General features: G+C 33.8%; 1 protein-coding gene across 2 annotated transcripts in view; it reads right to left on the reverse strand.

Moving 5' to 3' along the window:
• LOC111155451 (syntrophin gamma 1) overlaps positions 1–27,345 on the reverse strand; it is a 357,699-nt gene that overhangs the window by 168,422 nt on the left and 161,932 nt on the right. For both annotated transcript variants that reach the window (XM_022515614.1, XM_022515615.1), the window contains exon 11: positions 1,974–2,012. In XM_022515614.1, the coding sequence (XP_022371322.1) occupies positions 1,974–2,012 (39 nt within the window). The remainder of the gene's footprint in view (positions 1–1,973; positions 2,013–27,345) is intronic.

Here is a 27,345-nt window from a genome sequence, read left to right on the forward strand (position 1 = left end):
TATTTCCTATGTAACATCCTACTAGGATCAGAAGCATCTGGAATGGAATGGGAGCCACAATGGGAGTTTCCCAAGTATCATCACAGAACTAGTGTATCAGTAGCTCTGGGATAGAGCCCTGATCTCTGCACCACAAACAAAGGCATGAGACATAACCACAGTGGAATGTGATGAGACACACAGCACATACATCTCTCCAATTTCTACATCTACCTAAAATATCAGCATGACTCAGGTGTGAGGACCTGAGGTTAGGAAACGGGGTATGCCTATGGCTGGAAAGACATAGTTCACAGCTTTGTAGACATACTGAGCTATCCAGATTTATTTTCACTAGTATTTCAGTCACACATAACTTTGTGGGCTAGTATGGGTTAGTGGCATCATTAATAATATAATTTATGCAATAATATAAATTATATATTCTAAAAAACAAATTTAAAATTTTAACACATTAGTGCTAATAATGGCATATACCAAGAATTTCACATTTGTTATTTAATCTTCAAAAATAAACATGTAATGTAGTTGCACTTTAAAAATATTACCAATGAAGGAACTGAGGTTTAGATGATAAAAGTAACTTAGTTTTCATAAGAGGCTTATTTAAAATTTTTACCATTGAAATTAACTTGTGACTGGTCTACCATTTATAAATAGATAGCTTAGATGTTTAGATCTTGATCATTTTTTACACATTGAGGTTGATGTCAAGGGTAAGAAATGCATGGCTGGCCTTTGCTTCTCTATCATCACACAAACCTGACACACTGCTGACTTGAGTGAGTCCAAAACTGAGCCTATATTTACTTTCCTCATTCAAACAAATATTTTTATAATGTTTATGAGGCAAAGTAAAAGTTAAGGTCAGCTTAATAAAATTATAAGTAGAATTATTTTCTATAATCAATTATTTTATTCTATAATCAATAGTCTAATAAATCAACTAGATTCTTGGCTAGATTAATCAGACATCACTTTCATTCTACACATTCATTTAGATTCACGTAAAATACCTTCACCTAATTTTAAAAATTTCTTCTAACTTTTAGGTCAATTAAACATAGATCTCCTATACAAAAAGAGTGACTTGAAGGAGTACATGGCCACCAATGCTCATAGCAGCAGTGTCTAAAATAGCCAAACTATGGAAAGAGCCCCAATGTCCATTAATGGATGAATGGATAAAGAAGATATGGGGTGTGTGTGTGTGTGTGTGTGTGTGTGTGTACTATGAAATATTACTCAACCATCAAAAGGAATGAAATCTTGCCATTTGCAACAATGTGGATGGAACTAGAGTGTATTATGCTAAATGAAATAAGTCAGTGAGAGAAAGATGAATACCATATGATTTCACTCAAATGTGGAATTTAAGAAACAAAACAGATGAAGATAGGAGAAGGGAAGAAAAAATAAAATGAGATAAAAATGGAGAGAGACAAACTATTGACTATAGGGAACAAACTAAGGTTTGCTGGGTCAGGAGATGGGGTGCCTGGTGAAAGGCATTAAGGAGGACACTTGATTTAATGAGCACTGGGGGTTTTAAGCAACTGATGAATTACTAAATTCTATCCCTGAAATAAATAATACATTATATGTTAAATAACTGGAATTAAAATTTTAAAAATAGGTTTCCCACATGTTAAGATACAGTCAAACTATCTTATGGAAATAGCTCTCTTAGGTCTTCAATATTATATTTAAATAAATATATGTATCTTGTTGAATATAGTTTTTACTTAGTTTACTTAGATAAAATATTTTTTAAAACTGCTTTTAATATGATTAGAGAAACAGATATATCACATAATATGAAAGAAATCTAATAAAGTATGTATTTTCCTGGAGAGCAAATGATAGTGCCAATTATTACCACATAAATATTAAGTGCAATCAAGATTATCTTCTATAATAGATACAATGGAAAAAATGCATGATATGTCTCTCCAAATACTTTTCCATCTTACCTGCTGGTTTACAGGAAAATTTCTGTTGATTTTTTTAATCTGCAACAATAAATAAATAATAAAAGTGAGAACAATAAACATAAAGTTACACGAGATCTCCCAAATTTTAGAAGAATCTATTTTAAGTGAGTTAATATATACTGATATTCTAAATTGACATATTAAAATCACTGCATGTCAAACACTAATTACAATTTTTTTTTGAAATTTTGATTATCAAAAGTATTCCAAATTGGACATGTAAACATTTTGAAAGATTTTCATCTAACAATTTTCTCATTTATGAGAAATGAAAAGCCTCTATTTCCATATAATGTTAAATGACAATCTACGGAAAATATAGAGTAACTTTTTGTAGTTTATTTTTTCAGTTTGAAATATTATATTAAATGTATTTTAACATTGAAGAGAATAGAAGAAATAGAATACTCCAACACTAAAAGATAAAGTATGTGTGTCAAACTATTTTCATTCAGGACCCTTAATAAAGTATAACATTTACTTTAAGATAATTTAATGATTAACATTTCAAAACAACTTAAAATGAATCTTCAGAGAAAGGATTTCCTCTTTCATATAAACAAACTTCAAAATCCAACTGAAAATGAATATCATATTTAGACAAATGAACTTATAACACACAAAGTCTTTGTTCAACAGAATATTTCCTCGTTAAACCAATTTTTATTTCTCATTGATTTTCTAGAGAACTTAAAGAATGCTAATTCTGTGCAGTATAACCATACACTACCCTAATCACAGACTGTTTTCACTTAGAAATTGTTTTACTGAATTATTTCATTTTTCCTTCTTTGTTAGTTTCGTTTCCCTTTGTCTTACTGACAAATGTGTAAATAACAGGAAATTTAATGATATGATGCATAAAATTAGAGAATTATTAAATTGTTTGTGTGCAAGAAAATACTTTCTGGCAAACTGTGTGTCATTTAAAATATAAAAAAAAAAACTTTAGAAGATTTATGTGATTTCAGCAGGTACATGTACGAAAAACATATATCTTTCTTATACTGCTATAGTAATTTCAAAATAGCTTTTGCTTTGGTGAGGAATCAACTAAAGAAACCTCTAAAACTACTGGCATCTTAAGCTAAAATCAGTATAGTCTAGAGACATAGACAGAAAAAAACGCTTCCTAAACACCTTTTCTTAATCAATAAAAAAAAAAAATTCATATTGAATACTTTGTGGAACTATGCTTCTTGCTAGTTCTTATGGATTATTATAAAAAATTGTAAAATTCTACCAAAATTTTGTATGGACCCTTGTCTTCCAGCATGAACTATCTAGCTTTGTAACTTTTATTTTTTTAACCTGAAAAAAAAAAGACTGAATAATTTGAGTAATTGTAACAATGCTCAGGCCACAGTAATGTATGTAAAAGTGCACATGCACATACATGTATAGATTTGATAAATGCAAAGAGAAACGTTGAGACAGTCATTCATTCATTTCTAAAATCCTTTTAATGATCTTCTACCGATGTGAGTCATGGTGCTCGAAGTGCTGAAACATGAAAACAAAAGTCATTCCAAGCTGAGACAATAGCATAATGAGGCTAGTTTACAGAATCTGAAGAGTCCAAGTGGCTGCAGTGTGGAATGAACTTAAGTGCAACACAGGAGCCACAATGTAGATGCATAATAACATTGTCAAGTTTTGCAGTCATAGAGACCTGAGTTTGAAACCCAGCTGTAACTGTTATTAAATATCATTAGACAGTTATTAATTATTCTGTGTCTAATTTCCCTCTTTTGTAAAATGTCCATAACAATATTAGCCACATGTATTTGTTGGAAAAACTAATGAAAAAATAAATGTCATGAAGTTAGAGCTCAATAAGTGATGACTATTATTAATATAATAAATAATAATATATAAAATTAATATAAAATTAATATAAAAGAAGTTTGGATTTCCTTTGAAGACAATGAGAATGTACATATGTATGTATGTATCTGAGACAGAGAGAGACAGAGGGAAAAAGAGCAAAAGCAGAGGGAGTGTCAGGCAGAGGGAGAACAGAGAAGCAGGCTCCATGCTGAGCAGGGAGCTCCATGCGATGCAGGACTCAATCCCAGGACCCTGAGATCAGGACCAGAGCTGAAGGCAGACGCTTAACCGACTGAGCACCCAGGCATTCCAACAATGAGAATGCTTTAAAGAAGCTAAGCAAAGATGTCTTTTGCAAATGCCTTTCAGTTTTCTTGGCAACACTAGATTAGGGTTTATGTACTCAAGTACCAAGTGAGTGACAACCATATGTGAACCAGGCTGGGTTCCAGAATATAGGTTGCCCACTATTACCTCCAGAGAATCACTTGCAGGCATGCCACAGTCAGAGGAATAAGGAATTAGTTGAAGTTTCCTCAGATGTGAAAGTCTTTATCAGTTGGAAACAGTATGCCTATTTAACATTTACAAGCAAATTCTAGGAAACCTAAATTATAAATAAACACTCAATGTAGAAAATGCTAAATGCTAGAAGTATTTTGTTTCAAATTACTCATTTAGTAGTTATAAGAAATCATATCAATAAAATAGCTTGATAAGATAAAAATATTGGAAACATTAATGACAATTTAACCTTATTTTTAAAAATAAAGCTGTATGTTGTATGGTTGAAATAATGTTTAATTTATTAAAAGTAATAAAATATGAAACTATAATATATTCTTAAATGCTCTCATAGAGCAGAGTTTTAAAAACTGTCTACTTTTGGCAACAATATTAATTCCAAATAATGGAAATCCTAAATTCTCTGCATGATTTTAGACTGCTCTTCAAATAAGGAAAGTTAAAATTTGTCCAAAAGATGCTTTTGTTAGAAACCAATGTTAATCGTGTGTTATCAGAACCAGTAATTTGTATTATGCAAAGCTGAAAAATTAATATGATATTGAACAAAAAGAGTCAGTGTCTGAACATGAAGGCTTGAAGAGACAAAAGTACATAATTGCAGATACATCAAACTAGCTCTTTATGGAGCAGGATTACTTAAACTATTAATCCCAAAGCTGTAAAGGAAGCAGAGTATGATTTTGACTAGGATTGCCTTATATGTCACTCTATAAGAACCTTAAGTGACATAGACAACTATCAAGTAAAGTGCATTCAGATGAAGGAAATCCATGTTAAAGCTTTTATTCCAAAAGAGAAAGACAAATCTGTAAACACTGGATGTTTTAACATCATGTTGATTTAAGGTAAGAATATGGAAAATAATTAATGTCTATGTAGAAGTATAAGAGGATACAATTTGCATCGTGTATTTTTTTTCATGACCCCCTCACATCTTGATAAAAATAGGAAGAATATTTGAATCAGTACTCACAAAGAAATGATAAGGAGAAAGATGGAAGAATGGAGGGAGAGAGGAAAGGAAGAAGGAAAGGAGGGAAGAATAAATAAATCTCTCAAGCAGATGACTTTTATTTATGTAGATATTCTACCTTCAAGATGAATACAGAATTAGAATTTATGTTGAAACCTTAAGGAAAGACACTTATTTCAAAGACAACAAACAAAGTTTTTCTATAAATAATTTTTAATCACATACCTCTTTGTACATCTGGTAAAACTTATGTGACCTCCTCTAGAAGATTCATAGATGCTTTAAAACTTTATAGAGAGTTCCAGAAAAGAAGGAAAATTAATTTAATGGCTAAAGAAACAAAGTTGATTTGACCTTCCATCAGGTAGTAAAACGTGATGGTCCTGTAGAGAAGATAACTACAACAAAATGATCTGAGACTGAGAGTGCTATGTCCAAAGGTGGAGGCTTTGCATGTCCAAGAAGTTTTATGCCACGGTTATTCACAAACATGTAAATTGATTTAATGACTTCTACGTATTTGAAAGACGATGCCTAGATTCAGGATGGTGTGACCTACTTGAAGGAAACAAAATCTAGGTGATGATAATTTCTTATTTTATTTGAGAACATAAGTTTTATAAAAGTATGATATGAAGTTCAAATATTTAAAAATAAAATATCAACTTATTTTTGTTTTATTGTGCAATTGTATGATGAGGCCCAACTCAGTGGGTCATTTCTGGAATTACCTTTGATTCCTAGGTTGCTGAAGTCACTTTGAGAATGGAAATTCTACCTTCTCCTATCTTTTAGTTCCCACAATATGTGATTTTAGTTTTGCGAATGACATAAAATTCATGGCTGAGGTTAAACAAATGGCATTTCTTTGTGTAGTACCTACTAACAATGACATTCAATAAAAATTGTTACTCAAAATCAAACCTATGCTATCATATATGCTTAAATAAGCTCTTTCAGATTTGTTCAAGAAAACAAAATATAGTACTTTAATTTCTATTTTTTCTAGAATCACACTGGAACATTTCCTTCTAAATAAAAAAAATGCAGTACTTTAAAATAAATGGGAGAGACAGATATTGTCAGGTTTACAGCACAAACACATGCATCTTTTATAACATGCAATGTTTTACAATGCAGACAATCCATGGAGAGCTGCAAAGATTTCCTAGTTAATCTGTGTTCATATGGCCTAACTAGGGAATGTATTGAATAATTTTAAACTGAGATAAACAAATAGGTACCTGAACAAAATTTTTCATTAAAATAGGCGAAAGGACCAAAAGAAAATAAATGAATCCCTTTAAGTTACCATGCTATGAAAAAGAAAGTTGATATTTCTTTATAAACCTCTAGGTTTAGAAATAGAATAAAGGTCTAAAATAGTGCCCCATTAAAAATGGCCTTCTTTAAATTTCTTTCTTTCCATATCACTTAGCATTGTGAAATACTATTTATTTTATGTTTTGTATTATGATCTGCTTGCTCCCTCCCTTTAGAGAAAAGTTCATGAAGTCACAGATTTTTGTTTTATTCCATATATTACTTCTTACATGTAAGATTGTCTAGGTCTTAGTGGGTGTTCAGTCAATGTTTGCTGAACAGATGAAAAGACAGGATATCTCAAAACAAAGAATCAAATTCTCTGAGGTTAACTTAGTATTGAAAGCAAATTACTTCTAAAGAAAATAAATTTCTAGATTATTAACTTTGAATGTCTATAGGAATTCTAATGGTTTCAAAACATGGAGTTAATACTATACATGAGAGTTGGAAGGAATGCTTGATGATTAATAGCACTCATCTCACAGGAAGAATAATTTCAGGATTGAGACAAAAGCATGGAAAGAGAGATAAAGAGAGGAGGGGATAGGTTGGGGCATGGGAGGCCAAGTTTTGAGGAAGTAGACATAGAAAGCACAAATTAGTTTGTGACATCCCGGTGGAGAGCTTTGGACTCTCTTCTTCAATTCCATAGACTCCCGTTATTAAGCATGGCTTCAAAATGATAGAATAGCTGTAGCTAGGGGAAGTGTTTTAATCTGAAGAACAGAATCCAAGATTTCTCATGAGTGCTAGGTTGATGAGAAATAATAGCAGTGCTGGAAGACAAAAGGAAGCTTCACGACATGAGAGCTGAAGATACTGGTAGGGTCACACACAACAGGAAGTGTGTCAGGACAAAGCATGATATTCAGAGTGCACGGTACGGACTCCATGGAAGAGTTTCCAGAGACTAATGCTGAAGTGATACATTATTCCTGAAGGGAAAAGGGGAGGAAAGGGAGGAGACCCGGAATTTTAGTATTTACCCAAAAAAGACTGAATTATAATTTTGAAGTGGCTAAGATACTAAGAATCACCAACATTGAGTTTACTGCATTAGTAGAAATGGCAGATTGAGTACCGTGAGATTTAAATAGACTTCTGTTAAAAAAATATTTTATGACACCTGAGCACAGTGCTTAGCCAGTAAATTATTGTTGTACTTCTCAGTAGGATTTCCTATCATCTGCTTTTCTTGACTTTTGAAAGTGATCTGCATACATTTATTTATAGAGGGGATTTGGGAATTTCTTTCTCCAATTTCTCATTGTAACAAAAAAGGACATCACAGATGAAGGTTCACATTTCTATAATTTTATATGTTCTTGATAAAAGGGAGATTAATAAAAACAATAACCTCCTAAAATGCTTATACCACACTTCTAAGACGCTATTTTAAAAATTCAAATCTTAAATTGGTAGAATGAAATACCATGCAAGTCCCTCCATGATCTTGTCCCTGCCTCTCTTGGGGATCACCTGTATACTAGGTCTCTGTCTGTATGGAACTCCTGGATACAAACCTGGTGCCTTCTCTCACAAACCCTCTCCCTGCCACATCACCTGCTAGCTTGTGCAGGCACGCTTTCTCTCCTGTCCCTTTCCCTCTATGACCCATCCTCACTCCCTCTCTCTTTTCTTTTCTTTCTTTTTTCACCTGGCAGGATTCTAGTGTTGTGTGTGTGTGTGTGTGTGTGTGTGTGTGTGTGTGTGTATGTCTACCTATGGTGCACAAAAATTAAACAGCTTTTAAATTCATCCTGAATATGGTACAGTCTTGTTCTGTCTGACACCAAAGGCTGTGGTGTTGTATTACATAATCAAGAACCATAAGCACCATAAAAACTTTTCTGAAAACTCTACTGGAATTGGCCAGTAGCTTTCTCTTTAGTATTCCCTGTGGGTCTAATTCGTACATTATTTTCATTCAATGTGCTTACTGACTTCTACATCACCATAACCCTTAATTGCACTGCCTTTATCTTCCCTTAGCCTAGCAGTGTGTCCAACTACCTAACAAGTATTGCCAATCACCATTAACTATCTTGTGGGGAATATAGCATGCTTCTGCTACCTTCTCAAACTCATTGACAATCCTAGATCTGAATCAAAATAATGCCAGTGTTCCTTCTGTTGGTGGTACTCTGAAGCTCATCACCAGGGCCTGCTGTGAGGCTCTCATTTGTGACATGAAAATCTGTAACTGGTTTAGTTCTCCTAATTTTTCTTGAACTAGGATCTGATTGAATCTTCTTTCTTAGTATAATCTTATAACTACACTTATGACAGAGACTTGTAACGTATTGAAGAAACCCCATATTTTTCAACTTTGCCAATGATTTCTACATGAGTAAAATTAACAGAAAGGCTAAAAATAATGGAAATCACTACATTAATATGTATTTTGGACTAATGATAGAAGTTGATATTAGGAACTGACACTTGCTTTGCCAAAATATAACATGTTTTTTTAACTTTATCAGAGATTCTGGAAATTTAATTTTTGTGACAAATTTCAACATGTAAATTTCAACATTTACTTTAAATTTCAAAGACAGTGAGGACTACATACAAAAACCTATTTGTAAGCCAGGTATGGTTTATGGAAACACATCTAAGGGATGGTTATTAGAGAAGGAAAATAATTTAATCTCATAAATAGATATGCAAAACCATTTTTTAAAATGCAATTCCAATATTTATAAAAGAATGGTAAAGGAAATAAAATAAGTAAAACAAGAAAATAATGATCTTTTTACATTATATAGAATCATTTATTTCAAATTAACAAATATCATGATAAAAATTAAACATATGAAATTGATTTAACAAAAAATAGTCCTTATCATTATTATTTAACAGTGTCATTAAAAATTATAGCCCAGATAATATGGGGAAAAGCAGAATGTAAAAATGTGACTATTAAAAAGAGCAGAATGCATATGTCATTGTTGCATAAAAAATATCCAAGATAATTAGACGAAAATGACTTAGATTTTAAGGTGTATGAATACCATGTATGTATATCCAAATCAGTAGTCTTCTTCAGTTTGGAAAAAAATAGATACAGAAATGGAACAAAATGCTTTTGATAAGCCTAAGAAGAATAAAATTCATAACAATTAACTTAATATGAAATATGTAGATTATGTAGATCCATTCCTGAGTGTCAAATTTCTTCCAAATTAAAATTTCTGGTGATATTATTTAAATACAACTGTATTTAGACTTTTATGGGTCCATCAGGAATAAATGGTCAAATATACTGGAGGGTATTTAAGGTTAATCTCCAAGGCTATTCAAATGCATTTAGAATTTTAAGAGCATGTAGAATTACAATAATTAAAACAGGGTTTTACCACTGCAAAACTAAATGAGCCAATGACTTTTAGTGGATAATTAACTGAATAAATAATACTGAATAATAAATATACTAATAAAATATAATATGTAAATAAAAATATAATAATAAAAATAATTGAATCTAAAATGTGTATACTGAGTTAATGATAAAGTTGTATTTTAAGTTTTAACAGAGAGCAATAGTGGAGCAAGTGGTTAATTACTTGAAGAACAATGGATCACCCACTAGCCTATGCAGTCCATATTTAATGAGACATATTTAAGAAAGAAAGCAAAACTATTAGGCTCCTAAATAGGATGAGAAAGCATGAAACTAACTACCTCCCTGTTGATAACAACTAGAATGGAGCTATGAACTGACTAAAAGCATTTGTTTGAAAGCATGTGAGAGCACCTGCTGTCACAAGGGTGTGCATAGGTAAGCTCTAAGACAGATGAGCACACAGAGGTGAGCTGGCCTTCTGAAAACACTGGACTGGCACTGGAAGAGTGTGAGAAGCATGATTTGCCCAGACAGAGAAATAAGCAGAGAATTTATTTTTCTCATAGGATAATATTGGCAGCATTTTTGATCTGTAGGGCTTTGAACATAAAATTGGTTTTCACCTCAAGATATTTGCTGAGTTCTGAATTGAGGCAGGATGAAAGGTTAAAAATATTAATCTGAAAATTATCCAAAAGCAGACAGCAGTTTTAGAAATTTGCTATGCTGAGAGGTAAGCAAAGAGAATTCACAGTCAGCTAAGGAGAGCTCCCAGGAATAGACTGTACTCTCATCTCAAAGGCCTGGAGGGCTTTAGCGCTGGGAAAGGGGAAAAAAAAAAAAAAAAGAAGTAAACAGAATCCTACAAAATTTCAACCCAGCCTTGATCCAACTGATACGATTAAGACATAATCTTGGTTTGCAAGACTAAAAAAAGTTCATATTAATTTTTCTAGATACTTACATTAAGGTATAACAAGCAGTGTCTTAACTGATTAATATGTATGCCCCAAAAATCCATAGTGCACTATTATTTAATGATATATTTTAAATTATTTATATGTTAAGTAATAACATCCATTTATTAATTATCATACATGCAAAATTAAGACCCTATTAGTCCATTAGAAGTAAGTAATCTCAAAATATAATTAGTATCATGGGAAAATGTTCATGATTAAATCTTAATTGAACAAAGAATAATATCATCTACACAAGAGAATGGTAATTTTATTTTATATAGGTAAACAGAAATACACATATTTTAATGTATATATAGTAATAAACTAATAAAAACACTAGCAATATATATCTATTACTACAATAAATGTTCATGTTATATTCTTCTGCACTTTAATAAAAATCTAAAATTAAAAACAAATGAAAGGACATTTTAAAATACATTTTTCTACCAACACTAATCCTTTAAATGGCAAATGAGGTTTTGTATTTGATTTTCTAGAAAACAACTGACCCAAGAAATATAAAAGTAAAATAATATAGATACACTCTTGCAGAAAGAGGATTTTGAATAGACTTTTTAAAGGGGAAGAATAATTAAATAGCCAACATGAGAAGAATCTTCATGTTATGGATGAAATGAAATAGAAAAGAAAGTTATTTTCTAGATCTTATAATTTCTAAAAATTTTACTTGCTGCATACCATCTACATAGTTTTATAGATATTAAATAACATCAGAAAAATGATGCATTCTATTTTATCAAACATTTTCACCATTTATTCTCTCTTCTTCTTTTATTCTGTTACATTAGGGGTTGTTTTTTCCTTGTAGGAATCTTTGGTATTGATGAAGTCTTAAATTTTTAGAGAAATAAATATTTTGAAGCTCTATTACATGTAAGAATATATTCCTATAGTATTAAAAGTTTAAGTTCAGTAGTACTGAATTTAAAGATTTTCATTTCATTAAAGACTTTTCATTTTAAAAACATTTAAATTTAACTAAATTAAAATTAAAATGTAAATTAAAATTAAAATTAAAAATACATTTAAATAGAGTTAAATTCATTAGAACTTTGAATTTTAAGTTTGAGGTTGTTTCAGAAAGCTAGGAGGACAAATATAAGTCATCGAATGCTTACATTACAAATTTTTTCAGATGAATTTCTTATACTAAAGAAATGAAAATAATCAGGGTAAATCAACTACTTTAATTTACCCAACATCAAAAATGAACATTGCTAAAATAAATATTATGAACTATACTTTAAAGAATAATATTCACTTTGACTAAATGCTGGGGAAGATGATAAATATGTGTCTTCTTTTTTCTTTGACAACATTTCACAAATGTTAATAATGGGAACTCCCTAAAGGAAGCTTAATTATTGCAGCAGATCTGTTAAATTGAGTTAAGAGTAATAATACACAACTAGCTCTAATAAAGATAAGTTTGGAACTAATTGATTAAAAATAAAACTTGTTGTAATAGGACTGCCCACTTGTTTTAAATATCACTCTTTTTTAAAATTTTATTTTATTTCATTATTTTTCAGTGTTCCAAAGTTCATTGTTTATGCACCGCACTCAGGGTTCCATGCAATATGTGCCCTCCTTAATACCACCAGGCTCACCCCATCCCCCACCCCACCAAAACACTCAGTTTGTTTCTCAGAATCCACAGTCTCTCATGGTTTGTCTATTCCTCCAATTTCCCCCAACTCACTTCTCTTCTCCTTCTCCCAATGGCTTCCATATTATTTCTTATGCTCCACAAATAAGTGAAACCATATGGTAATTGACTCTTTCTGCTTGACTTATTTCTCTCAGCATAATCACTTCCAGTCCCATCCATGTTGATACAAAAGTTGGGTATTCATCCTTTCTGATAGAGGCATAATACTCCATTGTATATATGGACCATATCTTCTTTATCTGTTCATCCATTGAAGGACATCTTGGTTATTTCCACAGTTTGGTAGCTGTGGCCATTGTTACTATAAACACTGGGTACAGGTGGCCTTTCTTTTCACTACATCTGTATCCTGGGGGTAAATACCCAGTAGTGCAATTGCAGGGTCATAGGGTAGCTCTATTTTTAACTTCTTAAGGAATCTCCACACTGTTTTCTAAAGTGGCTGCACCAACTTGCATTCCCACCAACAGTGTAAGAGGGTTACCCTTTCTCCACATCCTCTCCAACACACGTTGTTTCCTGTCTTGTTAATGTGGGCCATTCTAACTGGTGTAAGGTGGTATCTCAATGTGGTTTTGATTTGAATCTCCCTGATGGCTAATGATGATGAACATTTTTTCATGTGTCTGTTAGCCATTTGTATGTCTTCTTTGGAGAAGTGTCTGTTCATGTCTTCTGTCCATTTTTTGACATGATTATCTGTTTTGTATGTGTTGAGTTTGAGGAGTTCTTTATAGACCCTGGATATCAGCCCTTTGTCTGTAGTGCCATTTGCAAATATCTTCTCCCATTCTGTGGGTTGTGTCTTTGTTTTGTTGACTGTTTCTTTTGCTGTGCAGAAGCTTTTGATCTTGATGAAGTCCCAAAAGTTCGTTTTCGCTTTTGTTTCCTTTGCCTTTGGAGACTACCTTGAAAGAAGTTGCTGTGGCCGATGTCAAAGAGGTTAATGCCTATGTTCTCCTCTGGAATTCTGATAGATTCCTGCCTCATGTTGAGGTCTTTTCTCCATTTTGAGTTTATCTTTGTGTATGGTTTAGGAGAATGGTTGAGTTTCATTCTTCTACACATAGCTGTCCAATTTTCCCAGCACCATTTATTGAAGAGACTGTCTTCTTTCCACTGTATATATTTTTTTTCCTGCTTTGTCGAAGATTAGTTGACCATAAAGTTGAGGGTTCATATTTGGGCCCTCTACTCTGTTCCACTGGTCAATGTGTCTGTTTTTGTGACAGTACCATGCTATCTCGGTGATCACAGCTTTGTAGTAAAGCTTGAAATCAGGCAAAGTGATGCCCCCAGTTTTGTTTTTCTTTTTTAACATTTCCTTAGCAATTTGGGGTCTCTTCTAGTTCCATACAAATTTTAGCATTGTTTATTCTAGCTCTTTGAAAAATGCGTGTAGGATATGACGGGCATCACTCTTATTTTTTGAATCCCTTAATTTTGTATATGAACTTTTAGCACAATCAATTTGTATCTAGAAACTAAAGTAGTAATATCCCCTTGTGACTATCTCTTCAGGCCAAAAAAGAATAGGATATTCAAATATCCCTTTTAAAATTTTCTTCCCTCCTACTTTTAATGTCTTTGATTATAGTTTTCCCTACTCAAATGTTTGAAGATCAGTGAAGATCTTATATTAAAAACTTTTATCCAAGTTATATTATTTTTTTTATTTTTATACCTCAAAAAGAAGTCAATTTTGGTGGCTGAAGTTGTGTGTTCTCAGAATGGATCCTCCAGGACCCTGCTAACAAAGTATATTTTCCCAGGAAAATCAATTTTGAAGATTTACCCAAGCAAATCATTCTTATGGAAGCAAGAAACAGTCCTCCAATTTCCTTAAAGATTTGTGGCCAATATTATTTAACAGATGTGTGAGGACTAAGAGAGATCTTCATTCTATAGCTATAAATCCACCTGATGACTAATGATATTAGTCTGTGGGGACATAAGGCAATATATCCATTCTGAACGTGCTGATAAAACTCTACCTTTACCATGTAGAGGGAAGAATCAAAAAATGATTTTTGCCTCAGGAACCCACATTTCAGCTCATATTTTTCATCTCTTTTTTTCCCCCCCAGGATATGGATTCGATGCCATTGCTACCTTGGTTATTTCCCATCCCTACAGATGATTTTAAAAGTGTACCATGTTATTTTTAAAAACATATCTATTAACAGTAAATCAATATTTCAGGATGATTCTATATTATACACAAAGGAGTATTCTTAAACTTTATTTTTCCTAGTACAAGAATTCTTCAATTCTACCTGTCATCATCTTCAAGATTAGCATATATATGATAAATACTATATACATACTGCACATGATTATATCTGTGTGTGTGTGTGTGTGTGTGTGTATATATATATATATATATATATATATATATAGGTATATATATATAGATATATATTCTATCTAATCTTACTGTGAATTAAAAGCCTAGTAGCTGATAGTAAGTTGCAGCCATTTATAATTGCATATGTTTATTCATTCAGAGCTGACTTATTCTTTCTTCCATGAGTTCACTAAACCTCAGAAAGGACTGTATGTCAGACATCAAGTGAATGCCAAGGATATAGGATTCCTACCCTCAGAAATCATCTGGTATAGCTGGCAAAACAAACATGCAACAAATAATTCTGAGTTTTGGAATGAGTGTTGGAACAGGTAGTGTAAGACACTATTAAAGTAAAAAAGAGGGAAAAACTGACTGCAGGGTAGGTGTGCCTGCACCGTGTAGGAACTATGGGTTTCAGGAAGTAATGAAACCTATTTTTTAATATGTCAGTGTTAATCATAGGTGAAGAAATTAGTTTTACCATCGCTAAGTTATTAAGCAGGACTCTTAAGGAAGGAAATGCAATGTTTATACATAATAATTCAGACTCAATCCTCAGGAAATGTTTGTAGCCACCTCTGCACTCTAGTCAGGTGTCTTTAGCTTTTAAGCTCCATTGTAGAATAAGGGGTCTTTTAAGATGTATTCAACTGAGCAACTGCAAACTGAAAATGATTTCTTGCATAATTTCCTAATGACCCTTCATCTACCTACTTAGCACACTTCATTTACACTTCTCTTCCATATTGCACTGCTACTAGGCAAGAATGTATTCCCCCTGGAACACTTAGTACCCTATAATGAACATTTAGAGGGAAAATGTATTTCTTTAGTCTTGCTTCCCTAGAAATATAGCCTGAGGAAGTCATATATGTTAAACCTTTATTGAGGGAGAATGTTCAATCCCAAGGAAGCAAGAGGGAAAGGTAAAATGAAGTAAGGCAGAACAGCAGAAGGCAAATACATGGTGGTAAGTTGCCTGAGTCACTGAGCTGGCAATAGCTTCTCCATGAACCATTGTTGGTGTTCAGTCAAGTGTGTACACCTGTAGAGCTTTATGCAACTACTGCATTTCCAAATAATTCATCTATTGGAGAATGACAAATAATTTGTTAGCTAGTTCCTTTTGGCCCTTTGTCTCTTGTTGGATAATATATGTCGCATGGGGATCAGTTTGCCTATTCTTTCTGAGTTGTCATTAGTGTGGGGGCAGCTGGTGGGCCCAGTAGGATTGGCTCCTGCAACTATGGCATGAGGAAGGCCATCTTGAAGTTTAGTCCTAGGCACTGCAGGTGGCTAGAATGGTGGGTGTGTTAAGCTGAGGCCCCCTGGGAAGTTCCTGTGGCTCTAAAACTGGAGAACATTAAGATTTGGGAATGTTCTGGCCAGAAAGAAAGGCAAAAGAATGAGTCCTACTGGGTGAGGCGAAAGAGGTCAAGCTGGCAGAGCTGGCTGGATCAAAGGTGGCACATAAGTTCTGTCCAGTAACACTGCCCCATTTTATAATGATTGCATTATTCAGCTAATATCAAAGTAGACGTTTTGGGTTGTACAAATGAAAATCAGCTAATATTGTTCAATATAAAAAATTTAGGAACTTTAAGTTTTAGTAGTTTTCCAAGAAACAAAGTAGGTTATTTTATTGAGATCTCTCCTGACCTAACATGCCAAAATAAACTCTAATTGTGTAAAAAGCAAAAATATGATGGCTAAAAATATGGATACAGTGTAATGCCCAAACTTGCCCTTGGTTTTATTCTGATTTAAATTACTGACTCTGCAGTTTGATTTCACTCTCTATAACTCATTTTTAGTTGACACCTGCATGTCTGATGTTCATATTTTTGTGCATGAGGAAAAACAATGTAGAAAACAATAACACACTAGGACTAAAAAGTACATCTAAAGACTCAGAAATGTCAGCAGCTATAAAAAGGAAGAAAAAGTCTACTTAAGTGACACCCATGCTTGTCAGAACCACACTCTGCAAATTCTGATCACAGCGCTTAGTTCATTGTCAGTAAATCTTCTTTGTGCTCGGCTTTATTTTGTCATGACTTTCAATTCACCTACAAGCTTTGTCAAACCTTTTCAATGTGGCAGACATAATAGTTTTTCCTTTAGCTTTTCATAACCAACATCTTGAAGGAAAAAATATCCTATTTTTTCAACCTGCAAGTGTTTGCCATCTAATATTGCAGATCTCAATGAATTAAACACATGACTCCAGAATAAATTTGTTTTCACTTCTGAAGGTAAATATGTAAAAGACAGAAGATGAGTGAAATACCTGCTGAGTCAACTCAGAGGACTGATTTAAAGGTGTGTCTGTGTGTGAGAGAAAAAAAATCCTGAAAGACTATGATTATCTCACAAAAATTAGAGGGCATTGGTTATACACACATGTATTTTAAGATTAGTATGGTTTTAATATTAAATAATGTGGTAGATACTGTTAGTTATTTGTCTCAAAAGCTGTTCACAATCTACTTTTCTCAGTCATTTCTCACTGTAAATGCAAAAAATGGTAGAGACTAGCTACCTTCACCTCACTGCCACCACCCCCTTTCCTCTTTCCTGATTAAAGGGGACTTTCCTCTTAGCCTGATTAAAGGTGCTATCTGTACATGTGCTACTTACCCTTCTTTCCTTTTTTTCCTGTTCCAAACACAAAAGTGATGTTTGGAACTGTTGAAGCCCTTATGTGACCATGAGGTGCCAACAAGGTAAAAGTCAACACTCTAATGGTAGTGGAGGATGTTAATGTGTATAGATAGAAGATGGGTTCTCGGTGGCTTCCCTGAACCAATGAAACAAAGCCAGTAAGTGCCACTATCCAGAATTCTTGTCAGTTGGGAACAAAACCCATCTATTTACTCCATCAGTACTTAGGGTATCTCTTACTTGTCATTGAAAGCATTCTTTTTTTTTTTTTAAAGATTTTATTTATTTATTTGAAACAGAGAGAGAGATCACAAGTATGCAGAGAGGCAGGCATAGAGAGAGAGAGGAGAAAGCAGGCTCCCCGCTGAGCAGAGAGCCCGATGCGGGCCTCAATCCCAGGACCCTGAGATCATGACCTGAGCCGAAGGCAGAGGCTTAACCCACTGAGCCACCCAGGCGCCCTGAAAGCATTCTTAATTAATGCAAACATCTGTGGAAGAGAACCTATTCTCTCACATAATACAATGTGAATACGTGTGATTCTCACATGTGCAATCACATATTCTTAAGATCATACTAGTTTTCAATAAAACATTGAGAATAGAAACACAGAATGTCTATCATCTATCTATATCTTCTATATATCATTTAACACATGCACATACACACAAGTAATACTTTTCCAGTTATACATTTCATTTCAATTAAAGAAATGCATGCTGAGAAAATACATATACACACATTTATATACATATACATATGAAGGAATTTTAAAAAGAGGATGAGATATCCAAAGAATAAAAAAATAAAGCTTTGAAGAGGCACATGAACCCCAATGTATATAGCAGCACTATCAACAAGAGCAAAATTATGGAAAAATGTCCATCAACTGATGATTAAATAAAGAAGATATGATGTATATATACTATGGCATATTAGTCATCAAAGAATGAAATATTGCCATTTACAAGGACATGGATAGAACTAAAGTGTATTATACAAAGTGAAGTAAGACAGAGAAAGAAAAATACCATATGATTTCACTCATATGTGCAATTTAAGAAACAAAACAGGAACATTGGGTAAGGGGAGAAAAAGTGAAATAAGAAAAACAGAGAGGGAGGCAAACCATTAGAGACTCTTAACTGTAGGGAACAAACTGAGGGTTGAAGAAGGGGAGGATGGTGGGAGATGGACTAAATGGCTGATGGGCATTAAGGAAGGCACTTTTTGTGATGAGCACTGGGTATTTTATGCAAGTAATAAACCACTAATGCTATTCCTGAAACCAATATTACACTATATGCTAACTTGAATTTAAATAAAATTGTGAAAGAAAAGAAAAAGAAAAGATAGGGCATTCCTTATGTTAGCAATTAACCTTGGAAATGTCAAATGAAACTGTGCTTATCAATCAGGATTAGTTTAGTGGTATAGTAGTAGAGAGTGATTGGGAAGATTGGATTTATGAGACACTGGCTGAAAGAAAGTTACACATTTTATCTGCCTTCTCTGTTTCTTTTAAACATGAGAGAACTTTGGTGTAGACCTTTGGGTTGCCTAAAATTGAAGCTACTTAACGGTGTAGTCACTACTAGATATTCATTTTAACTCATATCCAGTTCATCAACATTCTGTTACCTAAACAACAATCTTTCAGAATCTCAAATGACTGTTCTACAAAACGAAGAGGTGCAACCTCACATACAATAAGCAAATTGATCCTGTCATTTATTGATGGTTTATGGATTAAATCATTTCATTTTGAATGCAGCTGGAGAGAGGGAAAACTACTAATGACTCAGCATCACTTAAGGGCCACAATGTTTAAAGTACTCTCTTCAGTTAACCCTCACACTGATTGAAATTTAACTTGGTGCCTCTTTATGAGGACGAATATGAAGCCCAAGCCCCGGAACTCATAGGTAGAGAAGCTAGGACCTTATGTCAAAGCTGATGACGCCAAACCCCATGTGTCTGTTTGGATTGTCTTTGACAGATCAAACCAGAGTGTTTTGAAGTCATACTTCTTCCTGTTTTCAGGTCTAGCTATACAAATACTAATAGTTGATTAGTAAGTTCTTGACTCCATCATTCAGTTAATAGTCTTTTCTAATACTTTAATCTTCTGTATTTGTTTTTATTACCATATCATATGTGTGCATGTGTAAATATTTTTGTAATTTAGTCAATTATTATCAAAAATGTTCTGGAGTTACATGAGATAAGCTTTAGAGAAATTTGAAGAGTGGTCTTGGGGACTTTGCAAAATCCAATCTCTTCTTAATGATTTCCATCCAGCCCTGGTATTCAGTGAGCTATGGTTAATGATTTTGCAGTTTTCAGTTATTCTAGGGATGTATCTAGACCTTCCCTATTTGGCAAGGCTCTAGTTCAACCGTATGGAAATGTATTTCCCAACAAATTAAAACATTAAATAGTTTGATGCAATGCCATAGGGTACACATTCTCTTATTTTATTAAATACACACATCAGGGGCGCCTGGGTGGCTCAGTGGGTTAAAGCCTCTGCCTTCGGCTCAGGTCATGATCTCAGGGTCCTGGGATCGAGCCCCACATTGGACTCTCTGCTCAGCAGGGAGCCTGCTTCCCCTCTCTCTCTGCCTGCCTCTCTGCCTACTTGTGATCTTTGTCAAATAAATAAAATCTTTAAAAAAATGTCAATATCTGGTGTTAATGGACTTACAAATAATGTAAATAAATATACATATATTTGCATTATATATACACATTATGTGTATTGTTTAAAATAAACACTTTATTTTAAAACTGTTTTAGATTTATTGTCCAACATATGTGGAATTTAAGAAAGAAAACAGAAACAAAGAAGAAAAACAGACTCATAAATTCAGAGAACAAACTGGTGGTTACCAGAGAGGAGGTAGGTGAAGGAATGGGAAAACAGAGGGGATTAAAAGGACATTTATCTTGATGAGAACTGAGTAATATATGGTATTGTTGAATTATTATATCATATACCTAAAACTAATATAACACTGTATGTTACTTATATTAAGACAGTTTTAGATTTATGAAAAAGTTCTAAAGACAGTAATTCCCGTATACCAAACCCAGTTTTCCATATTATTAACTTTGTATTCTCCATTGCTATGAAACATTTGTTATAATTAATGAACCAATACCTATACATTATCATTAACTAAAGTCCATGCTTTCTTAAGATTTCCTTAGTTTTTATATAATATCCTTTTTCTATTCCAGAATCTCATCCAGGATACCATATTATATTTAGTCATCATTACCTAAAGGACTTAGGCTACTCTTGGCTGTGACAATTTCTCAGACTTTTCCTTGTCTTTTATGACATCAGTTTTGAGGAGTAATGGTCAAGTATTTTGTAGGTTCTTCATCACCTGGCATTTTTTGGTGCCCTTCTCATGGTACAACAGAAGTTACAGATTTGTGGGAGGAAGACCACAGAGGTAAAGTGCCATTTTTACTACATCATATCAAGGGTTTATACTATCAATATGACTACAACTGTTAAAGTCAACTTTGATCCACTTGCTGTGCTTATAGTTTTTATGTGTCTGCTTTATAAAGTTATACATCTTTCCCCTTTCCTTTCTGTACACTGAAAGGAAGTCACTGTCCATATTAAGAAACAACATTAAAAAGAAGACATATCTTTAGTACTCTTGTATTTTTATCAATTTGCTAATATCTAAAACATTTTCATGAATCTCCATTGCACAACATTCTTCTAAAAATGTGGGGTAGAATATTAGGCTTATATTAATATAAATATAATACTGCTCTTTAAAATTACATATTACAGGCTATGGTACTTAGCTGAAGAAATATCTTATTTGAATATCACTGTAACCTAGTAAGGAGAACAACTACAATGATAGCTCATTCTTTGTGAGTTTTTTCCTAAATGCCTTAATATAGTTGCTTGCATAACTTGGAATATTTTGTAATTGGTGCAACCAAAACAAGAACCAGGTTTTCTTACTCATAAGTGTACTTAAATATAAAGCACATACTTAAACTTTGAACTTTTTTCACTACTGCTAATGTAGTATATAATATTAGTTAATGAGAAAACACAAAAATCTTTATTAATCATCATAATGAAATGTAATGTCATTGAATGTTAATATATAATCATATGTAAATGGATACTGCAAATTCAGTAAACGCATGTCAAGATAATAATGAAACTTAATGAGAGACTGTGGACTCTGAGAAACAAACTGAGGGTTCTGGAGGGGAGGGGAATGGGGGTTTGGGTGAGCCTGGTGGTGGGTATCAAGGAGGGCACATATTTCATGGAGCACTGGGTTGAGATGCATAAACAATGAATTTTGGAACACACACAAAAAATTAAATTAAATTAAATTTTTAAAATAATGAAACTTTAAGATATTTGAGTTCATGGTAATGTCAGTAACAAAAACTTAAATAGATAATTCATACTGTACTTATTCAAAAGAGCTTCTACATTCAGGGACAGGGACGAGGAAAACCCAAGGAGGAAGACACCAGTGATATTTTAATTGGGAAAACAAAACAAAACAGAAACAGAAATAGCCTCTGGCATACAATACTTGCCCTTTTATATCAGAAGAGTTGCCAAGTAAAAGAGAAAATTTAAATTATTGTTTGTCTTTCCCAAGGCAGAACTAGTACAAATGGATGAAAGCAACAGGAGAGGTTTATTCAGTATAAGGAAGCATTTCCTGATACTGAGTTGTCAAGGATTCAGTTGCTGCATTGTGAAACAGTGGCTGTAAAACATGCTCGTCTATCAGACACCTATTGGGGGGATAGCGATTTATGAGGGACAGGGAAATATGTCCAGAAATAAGCAGTCTACAGGAATTATCTATGGTGGATCGCGCTGACAGGGCTTCTTCTCCACAGCTATTTTAAATCAAATGATGCCTCTGAAGTTGTAAGAATTTACTGAGTAGTATCTAATGAGTTACAAGAATTTAATAAGACGTCTTCACTGCAGTGCTTACTGTAGCTTGATTAATTTCCCTTATCCCTCTTTTTTCCCCACTTATGCAGTAATCTTTACTTCAAACAACTACTGATTGAGGGGCTGACTCATTCATTCACTTCATATTTGTTCAACATGGACTATGGTAAGGACCAAAAATGCAAGGACATAGGACAGAGATGCTATCCTGTTTGAGCAGGGTAAGGTTGGACACACCATCTCTTTGCTCCTGACCACTGCTGCTGTTGTTCCCCAAGTCAGGCAGAACACTCTCCACGTGACAATGACTCCCTTTGACTTTAGTTCTAATCTCTGTCCGAAAGACCCATCCAGTGCTGCATGCTCTTTTGGCACCAGCAGTTCTCACAGGCTTCAGATGGTTTCTCCTGACTCATTTTCTGTAGTATTTGAAGGCTTTTAGCCATGCCCGGCAATGTACTGAGAAAAACAGACCCTCTTTCCAGCTCTAAAGACAACTTGCTTAGTGTGTTTTAACTCAACAATTATGATTATTTTTGTTTTAATATTACAAGTGAGCTGTTTTTAAAGGATGTAGGGACTCTGGGGTGCCTGAGTGGCTCAGTCATTAAGTGTCTGCCTTTGGCTTGGGTCATGATCCCAAGGTCCTAGAATCAAGCCCCGCATTGGGCACCCTGCTCGGTGGGAAACCTGCTTCTCCCTCTCCCACTCCCCCTGCTCGTGTTCCCTCTCTCGCTGTCTCTCTCTGTCAAATAAATAAATAAAATCTTAAAAAAAAAAAGGATGTAGGGACTCAAATGACATCATATTCTGTTTTGCACTTGGATTAATTAGTAATATGCATATTAAGCTGTTTTTCTGATATATGCAAGTGCATTTTGTGGCTACTAGAGGTATGCTTTTCAGATTGAACCATGAGAGTTAGATTAGGTAAAAAAAAAAAAAAATGCAGTGGCTTTATCTAAATGTTGAATTAGTTTTGTATTGTTGCAATCACAAATTACCACAAATTTAGTGACTTGAAAACAAAACACTAATCTATTATCCTACAGTTCTATAGGTCAGAGGTCCTAGATGTGTCACACTGGCATAAAATCAACATGCTGACAGGGATGTATTCCTTCCTAGAGGCTCTGGAGGAGCAACATCCCCTTGTCTTTAGCAGCTTCTACTGACCTCCTAGCTTTCTTTAAGTTCTGGTCCCTTCCTGCATCTTCAGGGCAAGCAAAGTCAGATATTGTTATTTCCATTGTTGTTTCATTTTACTTTCTTCCACTTTTTTTTTTAAGGTAGGCTCCATGCTCAGTGTGGAGCCCAATATGGGGCTTGAACTCATGACCCTGAGATCAAGACCTGAGCTGAGATCAAGAGTCAGATGCTCAACTGAATAAGCCGCCTAGGTACACCATACCTTCTCTCACTTTTAAAAACACTGGTGATTCCACTGGGTAATCCTGGATAATCCAACCTAATCAATTTATTTGAGGGTGAGCCGATTAACAAAATTAATTCCAACAACAACTTCACTCTCTTTGCCATGTGAGATAACATACTCACATGTTCTAGAAATTAAGATATAAATGTTTTGGGGAGGCCATTACTTTGCCCTTATTTTCTTAAAAAAAAAAAAATCCCTTCAGTATTTCTTGGATTCAATGTTCTTTCTTATGAATTTTCTATATCTTTCTATTTAACTGAAAATGACTTAATTTTTCAAAGGATATTTCTAAGATATCTCAAGATAGGATAGCAATTCTTTTCTTTCAGTACACTGCCTTTTTGCTTACATTTATTTTTATTAAAACTACTGCTTCCAGTTTTAGACAAAAAGAAATAAGCCCCCTGCAGTCGATTTCTCCCACTGACCATAACTAAATACAGTGGGCAAAATACAAAAGGCAACTACAAGAAAAATCTTTAAAGAAAATAATAACTAGGACACTGGGAAGAGAAGTAAAAATTAAATAACAACTAATATGATTACAGTGGGTTTCCCATTTTTGTTGTGTTTTGTTTTTGCTTGCTTTATTTCCCAAAGTTGATGTGAGGTGAAGACAAATTAGATCATGATCAGCAAAACTGAGAAAAGCTCATATTTCTGACCAGAGCCCTGAGAAAGGGGTCCCTGTGAGTCATGGGTTCTGGAAAGGACAGTCATGACATTTTCCTTTTTGGCTCACAACTCTGCTCCAAGGCCAGGCTATCAAACAGCTGCTGTTATGAATGCAGTGGCACTGTGAGCATCTAGAAATCCCAAGAGAAAACCCACCTTTTAGAATAAGAAACTAGGAAGGGGGTCCCATTATAGGGGGGATCCTTACTACTTTCTTTTTTCTCTTTTTCTTCATGTTGTTTTGCCTTGAAAGAGGGTTTAATCATGAGGAAATGTACACCAGTGCAAGAGGCAATAGTTTGAGAGTAAGCTCTGACTTTCTGGACAGATCAAAGACAGCTATTCCCTGGGAGCCAAACAGTGTGGGGGAGATCCTAGAGACAAGCAAGTGGGAGAAGGAGATACCCTAATTCCATGGATGAACTGAAAGAAATTCTAGGTCCTTTCTCATGAATTGCATAATAAAGATTTGAAAACTCTGCTGATATTAGACACACTACCTTGGAAAATAAATCAGAACATAAAGTCTGAATCTAAGTTGTTGTTTGTTTGCCGTATTAGTTTTTGCAGTACACCAATGACTGCGCTCCCACCACTAAAAAAAAAAAAAAAAAAAAAAAAAGATATCCACATTAAATTCCTGGAATTTGCAAATGTTTCCTTATTTGGAAAAAAAAAAAAAAGGAGATCTTTATAAATGCAATTAAGTTAAGGATCTTGGGGCGAGATTATCTTGGATTGTCTGAGTGGGCCCTAAATCCAATGACGAGTGCCTTTATAAGAGGCACATAAAGACACATAAAGGAGAACAGGCACACAGAGTGATGTGACCATGGAGGCAGAGATTACAGTGTTGTGGTCCTGAGCCGTGGAAGCTAGAAACACTAACAGCTACCAGAAGCTGGAAGAGGAAAGGAGAGATTCTCCTCTGGAGCCTCCAGATCCAGCCCTGATGACACCTTGATTTGGCACTTCTGCCTTCCAGAACAGTGAGAAAATAAAGTTATGTCATTTTATGCTACCAAGTTTGCAGTTATTTGTTATAGCAGCTCTAGGAAACAAATGCAGTTCCCTTTTGCTGTGTAACTAACTACAACATTTAGTGACTTAATGAAACATTTTACTATCCTATATTTTCTGTAGTCAGGAATCCAGAGGGGCTAGCCAGGTCCTCTCTCTCTGGGTTTCTCACCAGGTTGTGTTCAGGTCAATTGAAACCACAGTGTCTTCTGAAATTCTGACAGGCAAGCATTTGCTTCTCAATTCACTATCCAGCCTGCACATGAAGGGGAAGGATTGCACAGACGGTGTATACTGGAAGTAGAGAAACTTGAGTCATCTTAGAAACTCACCTATTAAAGTTTGCCAGCTGGCCCCTAATTACTCATATTCCTTCTACACGCAAAATACATTTACCCTCCACAATATTTCCCAAGAGTTTCATCCCATTACAGCGTCACTGTATTTTAAGATCTTCAATTTTTTATATGATTTGATCATGGAAATAAAAATTAATAACTTTCTCTAGTTATTTAATCATGGATTTGATAAAACAATAAAGAGCAGAAAAGGGAATTTTAAAGTATTAACTGTTTTTTTTTTTTTTTACAATTCATGAGTTTTACCTTTACCAATCTATTCAAGTCTACTTTACCCAAAATAACAGAAAATGCCCACAGTGACCTGGTTTAGCCCTGCTGGAACCCAGCCCAGTAAACTGTAGCCTTTGCCATTCCTTCCTTTCCAATGTGTGAGTATGTAGTTTAAGTAGAATGAATGGGCTTCTGTGCAAGCATGACTTTAAGGCAAGTCCCTGAAGTATCCTCTTCTACTACATACCATTACTAAATGCTCTGTAAATATTTTGAAGTCACCTTGAATACTGCCAAACTGAAATAGTGTTTGTCAAAATATTTTTAACTATTATATTCAATGACCTTCTGGAAAAATAATGTTTTTAAGATAACAAATACAATGGAATTTCCACATAAAATAGGTATGAAAATCTCCCTATTTAACAGAATTATTACTGTTGGAAATCAGTGATCAAAGAATTAGCAAGTGGTTAACATATTACTCAAGTAATTCTAGTATAGAGTTTTGTTTGTTTTGTTTGCTTTCTTTTAACTTTCTATGTATATTTTCCAATTAGTCCAATTACTAAAAAACCATTCATTATTAAATAGTTTCAAAATAGTAAAATTTTAATATCTCTTTTATCCTTCTAATCAGGAGTGCATACGTTTTATGTCTTTTCAATAATATGATGTTTGTTTTTACTTGTTAACATAATATTTTATATGCATTTTCTAGTTGATCTCATTTTCAAATTTATGTTGATGCATGTTAATCTCAAGTGAAATTTCCTAAGTTATCCATCTCAATGTTTTCATTTTTGCACCTATTAATAGTAGTTAAACTGTTCAGAATTACATTCCCATAAGCTTTTGTACCCTCAAAGTATTTGCAGATATAGAGGGAAAAAAAACTCCTATAAGCTTCTGCAAAGTATTATTTCTATCTTTTTTAGAATAAAAAAATTAAGAGAACAGAATAATCTGCCTCTGTTAAAAAAACTCATCCAGCTATTC

The sequence above is a fragment of the Enhydra lutris genome, unplaced genomic scaffold, assembly GCF_002288905.1.
Source record: "Enhydra lutris kenyoni isolate GAN:26980312 unplaced genomic scaffold, ASM228890v2 scaffoldscaffold41, whole genome shotgun sequence".
Lineage (NCBI taxonomy): Eukaryota > Metazoa > Chordata > Mammalia > Carnivora > Mustelidae > Enhydra > Enhydra lutris.